A 7,929-nucleotide genomic window follows, 5' to 3' on the forward strand; every position below is an offset into this window, starting at 1 on the left:
TCATTCAAAACATCAAGATGCTAAAACAAAATTAAAACTATTTAATTTACTATTAAGTTATAAACTCATGAGTTCCACTTTCAAAAACTTTTCAAATAACTTTAGTTTTTGAATTCAATGTCTCGTTTAAAAGCTTTTCAAATTCCAAAACGTGAGGGCAAGTTTTGTAACTCTTAAAAACTTTTAGAATTCCATAAAAGAGACTTTCCAAGTTCCATAACTTGAGGGCAAATTATGAAACTCTTCAAATCCATTTATAACAAATTTTATAACCTTTGAAGACTCTTGGAATTCATAACATAAAGAGTTAATGAATGAGACTTTTCACATCCATAACTTATGGAAGTTTCAAAACTCTTAAGATCATAACTTCTAGAAAAGAGTTTTTAGTTCCAAAATTTTATGACAAAATTTGTAGCTCCTTAAAAACATTTAGATCAAACTTTAAAAAAAAAAAATCATATCATTCTATATAATTCAATACTTGTAGTAAAACGACTCAAATTTTACAAATAATTAGTTTTTCATAAAATCAAGTAATTATCTTAAAATTTGACAAACTTCATGTTTTTTTTCAACTTTGAAAATCAAACATTTGCATCAATATACCAGAAAACAAACCATGGCTCTGATACCACTGTTGGGTTTTAGTATACTACAACATCCTATGGTGCACATACTAAAACCCAACAATATGAATGTTTGTGTTGAAATGGTTCAACATAGGAAATTTGATATATGGAAATATCATAGCAAGAGATTGAGCAGATATCAGGTCTTTATGGATCGAGTCCTATATGCTTTGAATATAGGATCGATTAAATGTGCTATAATATTCACTTGTTCTGATTTTTCCAAATGCCTTGGACATCTAGAAAGGAAAAGGACTTGAACTTGATGTGACTAAAGTTGTTAAACCACTGTCAAGAACACTATGAGGTTGTACCAAAGGATTGGCTGAATGGAGACAGTTAGAAGTATGGTATTGGTTGGAAGAACCATATTGACATATATTCAGTGGAGGTGTCTCTTGATCAGAACTGATGGTCATATAGGAATATCGAAATGTTTCCATAGTGGAAGTTGATAATGAAATCTAAATGTGAGTTAGAAACATTAATGCAAGGAAGGTGTTCAAGGAGTGTGCCTTGAGTTTGAAACTTCCTTACTTTGGAATTGTTTGTAACAAAGTTCCAATGGTACATTCTATAATATCGTTGGCTGAGTCTCTGTGACTTTCAAGCTTCAACATCACAGAACGACAATGCATATAAAGTTGGAATTCATACACATTTAGTACTAACAAGAATTTGAAATTGTGAACTGAGCATCGTTGGAATAGTGTCCAATTGATCTGTTCACAAAGGAAGGACCATAGAGAGAGACATAGTATGCATGTTTATAACATGGCATGACTGATGTTTAATTGATTACTCGAAAAATTATACAATGAATAAAGTCTAATTAATATGGTGATTAAATAATAAGAGTTTTATTTATATTCAATAGTTTTGAGACCATGGTTAATTAGGTTATTATTGTGTTTCACTACTAGAAAACAGCCCTTTAATGATGCGCAAACAATGAAACTCGCTGATAGAGGATGCGTATTTGTGCGCGCCCTAAAAAATAATGTCAGTTTTGCAAAATTTGAAGGTTAGAGGACACGCATTTGTGCGTGCCCTAAAATTAGTGTCAGGAAATAAAAAAAAAAGGAAATGCGGAGGGCGCCTTTCATAAAATGTGTGTCGTCTAAATGTGTCGCTTTATAACATTTTAATGAAACACGCGTTTTTAAGGGGATTTCACCAGCCTATTGAATCCCAAAAATTAACCCCCCCCCCACCGACCTCTTCCAATTAGCAAGAAAAAGCCCTAGGCCTTCCTCTTCGTCTTCTTCTTTATAGTTATCAGTCAAAAATTAAGCAACATTCTCTTCCATTTTGATTTAGATCAATAGTTCACTACGATTCTCTTAGAAAAATTGTGAGTGAACCTAGGGTTCTTGTTTAACATTCTCTTCTTCTTCTTCTTCTTCATCTTCTTCTTCCCCGATATCTTAATTTTTCGTGTAACACCTACAATTTCTTCACTTTTCCATTATTGCTTAATTTTTTTCGTGTAACACCTATCAGTTTGTTTCAAAGATGAGTCGTGGGGAATTGACTATTGAGGATAACTAGGTCAGGCCTGCAAGTGGGGATTGGGCAAATGAATATCAACAGCAATATAATGCAGGCCCTTCCTCTACCTCTTGGGCAGATCAGTATGCACGTGAAGAGGCAAGTAAAACTTTTATCCTCTTAATCTTATCAACAGGTATCCAATAATCAATCAATGTGTATGAATGTGTTCAGGTTTCTAGGGCTCCTAATAGGTGGTCGGATGAGTTTGCTAACGAACATGTGCATCATGGCCTAGTAGATGAGCAGTGGGTCAATGAATTTTCAAGATTGGAAGTCAACGACTGGGCAGATGAATTTGGTCGCCAGGTTGGTGAAGGGATTCTGGGAGATGATTTTGCTGATAGTTGGGCATCTGCATATGAAGAGTAACTTCTATCCTCTTTTCTCCACATAAAACAATCTGCTTTTTTAATAATCATTTCAACAAAACCTGCTTCCCTTATATATAAGTAACCTTAGAATTCCTCCTCATATCAAAAACCCTTAATATTCACATTAAGGCATACTTTTTTTTGCAATAAGCACTAAATAGAAGTCTAAAGTCTGATTGGGCCAGACATTGGATAGATAAACATGTTAGTTACAGCCACACATCCAATTATAGAAAAGGGTAGTATGGGAAAATAAATAACATCTTATTAGTGGAGGGGAATTTTAGGTATTTTCTTTAGAATGCTTATAAAGAGGTAATAGATGGAAGGAGTGTTATCTTTTGACAAGTTCTAGTTCTGGTCTTAGAACCTTTGGGAGAATCTCTAGCAAATCATTAGGGGTTTAGCTTTGTTGATTTCAGTGTTTAATCAATTCTTCGGGTAAGTTTTCTTATATGTTCCTTCCTGAGTATTGATTTCTTCTTCTAAGTTGTAAGTGAGTTGGTAGCAGTTAGCTTTCTTGTTCATTAAGTAGTCATTTTATCTGAAAAACATCTTAATCACCTAGACAGACTATAATAAAGTCTGATTCCCTCTCTCTTAACTTATTGGAAAAAGGATAATCGGAGGATATGAAAAAAGAAGAAGAGGGACAAGACAACGAAATCACCTTTAAGTTTTCAAAATTCATTAATGCTTGTTGATTTTGACTTTTGAGTTAAGTTGTAAACATTCTAATCCATACTATTGTATGTAAATAGAAGAAGAGGAAAAAAGGATAATATTTCACTGCCATTTGAAACTGAGAAATTACAGAGCTTAAGTAGGAAACAAAAACATGAACTGAAAGAAAGATGAAAAGACAGACTAAGACTCTTGACTTTTGTTACTGAAAAACAACTTTTTAGACTTTACTAATGTAGTAATTAAAGACACATGGCAGTGATTATTTGAATCAATTAACCAACACTCCCCCTTGATTCAAAGTTGCATACTCTAAGCTGCATTGTAAAGAACTCATGTTTGGCTAGAGGAAGAGATTTAGTGAATATATCTGCTGTCTGCTCATTTGTCCCACAAAAACTCAGTTTAATCTTTCCATCAGTGATCAACTTGCGAATAAAATGGTATTGCACATCTATATGCTTCGTACGAGCATGGAAAGCAGGGTTCTTGGCCATTGCAATGGCTGATTTGTTGTCACAAAATACCTCTGTTGCATCTTCTTGCTCAACACACAAATCAACAAGAACTTTTCGAAGCCATAAGGCTTGTCGAGCTGCTGCGTTTGCTGCTATGTACTCAGCTTCTGATGATAATAGAGCCACTGTATCTTGCTTCTTAGAACTCCATGTTACAGCTCCGGAACCAAAGCTGAAAACATTGCCTGATGTGCTTTTGCGATCATCTAAGCACCCAACCCAATCACTATCGCTGAAGCCAACCAGCCTAAATTTAGAAACTCTTGAATACCAGATGCCATAATTCTTGGTACCTGCTACATAATGAAGAATCCTCTTGGCTGCACCAAGATGCAACTTTGTAGAGCTGTGAAGAAACCTTGATACTACGCTAACAGGAAAAGAAATATCCGATCTACTATGTGTCAGGTAGTTCAAACCACCAACTAGACTTCTAAACACACTTGAGTTTGTTTTATCGGATCCATCTTCATTTTGTAGCTTCTCATTGATGTTCATTGGTGTTGTTGATACTTTACCACCAGTCACATTGAACTTTTTGAGCAGGTCCATAGCATACTTCTTTTGACATACAAAAATTCCATCTTTTCTTTGCAGCACTTCAAGCCCAAGAAAATATTTTAACAACCCTAAATCTGTCATCTCAAATGTGCTCATCATGCAAGATTTAAAATCATCAATTAAGGACTTAGATGTCCCCATATAGATGATATCATCCACGTAAATACATAATAACAAGAATTCTCGATTACCTTGTTGATTAAGGTAAAGAGTGGGCTCATTCTCACTTCTTGTGAATCCGTTTTCTTGAAAGAAAGAATCAATCTTACTGTACCACGCACGTGGAGCCTGCTTCAAACTGTACAAAGCCTTTCGCAACTTATAGGCTTTATTTTCAGCATCTTTAACAACAAATCCTTGAGGTTGAGCTACATACACTTCTTCACTTAACTCACCATTCAAGAAGGCGGACTTCACATCAAATTGAAAAACAGGTAGTTGAAATTGTGCAGCCAATGCTATAATTATTCTAACTGTCTCGAATCTAGCCACAGGGGAAAATGTTTCCTCATAGTCTATACCGTATTCTTGTGAATACCCTTTCGCAACAAGACGAGCTTTGTGCTTTTGAAGACTTCCATCAGCATTATACTTTGTTCGATATACCCATTTAAGTCCTACAACATTCTTGTCTTTTGGAACATCAACCAACTCCCATGTTGAGTTTCTTTCAATGGCTTGTATTTCTTCTTTCATAGCTTTCTGCCACTCAAGTTGCTGAACAGCTTCTTCATAATCAGTTGTATCTGTTGCATACAAGGAAAATGTACATGAGTTGTAAACATCAGCCACGGATTTGAACTTCTTCGGTGTATCATCATAAGTGTCTCTTGGTGGTGGATTATTTGATGAATTGTCATTATCTGAATCTGAACTTGAAGAATCTGAAGTTGAAGAACCTTGATCACCCTGGGGTATTTCTGCATTATCTCCTGAACTTGTGGATGGTACATCTTCAAAGTTTATAACATGATCTCTTTCTTTTTGGCTATTAGCTATCCACCTTGCTTCTTCATTAAACTCAACATTCCTGCTTATTATCAATTTGCCACTAAGAGGGTTATATAAACGATATGCTTTGGATTGAGGACTATACCCAATGAAAATACATTTTAGAGATTTTTCATCAAGTTTTGAACGAGAATTTATCAAAGCATATGCTACACAACCAAAGACTTTTAAGTGGCTTACTGTGGGTTTTCTACCTGTCCAAGCTTTATATGGTGTGCGATTCATAAAAGCTCTAGTTGGAGAGATAATTAGAATATACACGGCAGTTGCAACAGCCTCTCCCCAAAACTGATCAGACAGTCCCTTCGCTTTCAGCATGCTTCTTGCCATTTCTTCTAGTGTTCTATTTTTCCTCTCTGGTACCCCGTTTTGTTGGGGTGTTTCTGGTGCTGTTAATTGCCTGTAAATGCCATTTTTATCACAAAAATCATTAAACTCATTAGATAAAAACTCGCCACCACGATAAGTTCTGAGAGCCTTGATGTTCCTGCCACTTTGTATCTCCATAAGTGCTTTGAAATTCTTGAAACACTCAAAGGCTTCTGACTTGAGTTTTAGGAAATAAACCCAACTCATACGGCTGAAATCATCAGTAAGCAAGAAAAAATACCGACTTCCGCTAAATGTCTCAGCTTTCATAGGACCACACAAGTCAGCATGTACAAGTTCTAGGCAATCTGAAGCTCTCCAAGAACTTGCAATAGGAAACGAATTTCTACATTGTTTTCCATAAACACACCCCTCATAAAAACCAACTTCACCAATATTTGGCAGCCCGAAAACCATCTACTTTCTGCTTAGCAATCTCAGCCCATTTACATTCAAATGTCCATATCGTAGATGCCAAAGCCTGGCCTCATCATCACAACTAACTGTTAAGGCTTTATAATCTTTTGTAACATCAAGAGGGAACACTTGATTTTGAGTCATTTGGACAATAGCCATAGGTTGCCCAAATTTCTTATTAATTATGGAACACGTGTCATCATCAGATACCACACGATGTCCACTTCTCATTAGCTGTCCAACACTCAGTAAGTTGTATGCCAAACTTGGTACAAATTAAACATCATGAAGAACTTTAGTATTACCTTGCATGGTTTTGATAGTAATTGTACCTTCGCCTTTAACTTCAATCTTTCGGTCATTCCCAAGTCTGACTTCACTTTTCTTTGTTTCATCAAGATCTCAGAATGAAGATCTTGAACCAGACATGTGATTCGAGCATCCACTGTCTATATACCACACACAATCTGAAACATTAGTAGTTGTAGACATAGTCATAAATAACCTACCTTCTTCTTCCACCTTTTCAGTAAAGTTAGCTTTATTTTCATCTTTTTGCTTGGTCCAACAATCAACTTCAACATGTCCAGACCTATTACAATACCGACATTGTAGGTTGCTCTTTTGTTAACGTTGATCTGCAAAGTTTCCTCTTCCTCTTCCACGACCACGACCTCGAAAGTGCCTCTTCCTTGCCTACGACCACCGAAAGAACCACCAGATTTTTCAGGCTTGCCTTTAGAAGAATTTCCTCTTACTTGGAATGCTTTCTCATCACCTTTTTCACCGCCCCTATTTAACCTTTCTTCGTGTGCAATCAAAGAACTCATCAACTCATCAAACGTGTAAGTTGATAGGTCCTTAGATTCTTCAATCGCGACAACAACATGATTAAATTCCTTGGTCAGGCTTCGTAGGACTTTGCTTACTATTGTTTCTTTACTAACATTTTCACCATAAGTTTTCATGTGACTGACAAGTTCAGATACTCTAGAAAGGAATACTTGCACAGATTCCTTTTCTTTCATAACCAAAGTTTCAAATTCACGACGAAGTGATTGAAGTTTCACAGTGATTACCTTTTTATCACCCATATATTCTTGCTTCAAAATTTCCCATGCCTCCGTGGATGTTGATGCTGCAGCAATACGAGGAAATATTTCATCATCCAACGCCGATTGAATGTATATAAGAGCCTTTTCATCCTTCTTACGAGTGTCCCGCAACAGTTGATCTGGTTGAGTCGGTGCTGGAGTTGGCTCTATGTATCCATTCTCCACCAATTCCTAAAGCTTCTGGGATTTGAACAAAGTCTTCATTTTTAGACTCCACAAATGATACTTTTCTCCTTTGAAGACTGGAATCAGAGGCCGAGTTGCAGAATTGTTGTTGTTGCTTGCCATTGCTATCTCTCTTAGGTATTTCACTCAATTACTCGTTTCTTTTGCTTGATAAAGAAAGAAGCAGATCATAACCTGGAAGAGCTCTGATACCACTGTTGTATGTAAATAGAAGAAGAGGAAAAAAGGATAATATTTCACTGCCATTTGAAACCGAGAAATTACAGAGCTTAAATAGGAAACAAAAACATGAACTAAAAGAAAGATAAAAAGACAAACTAAGACTCTTGACTTTTGTAACTGAAAAACAACTTTTAAGACTCTACTAATGCAGTAATTAAAGACACATGGCAGTGATTATTTGAATCAATTAACCAACACATACAACATACCTGGACTAACACTACCTGCCGCCTTGCATTTATGGCTGCCTCAACACCCCCTTTCCTTGAGTTGAGAAACACTCCTTTCC

General features: G+C 36.1%; 1 protein-coding gene across 1 annotated transcript; it reads right to left on the bottom strand.

Moving 5' to 3' along the window:
* Nucleotides 1-6,117: 6,117 nt before the first annotated feature.
* On the bottom strand, nucleotides 6,118-7,520 carry LOC145060184 (uncharacterized). The gene is made up of 4 exons (XM_079007896.1): nucleotides 7,497-7,520; nucleotides 6,627-7,403; nucleotides 6,450-6,566; nucleotides 6,118-6,351 (listed from the first exon to the last, which is right to left on the bottom strand). The coding sequence occupies exons 1-4, from the start codon at nucleotides 7,518-7,520 to the stop codon at nucleotides 6,118-6,120; spliced, it is 1,152 nt and encodes a 383-aa protein (XP_078864022.1).
* Nucleotides 7,521-7,929: the final 409 nt, after the last annotated feature.

Source organism: Lactuca serriola, chromosome 6, assembly GCF_051521515.1.
Source record: "Lactuca serriola cultivar US96UC23 chromosome 6, Lser_US96UC23_V15, whole genome shotgun sequence".
In the NCBI taxonomy this organism is placed as follows: domain Eukaryota; kingdom Viridiplantae; phylum Streptophyta; class Magnoliopsida; order Asterales; family Asteraceae; genus Lactuca; species Lactuca serriola.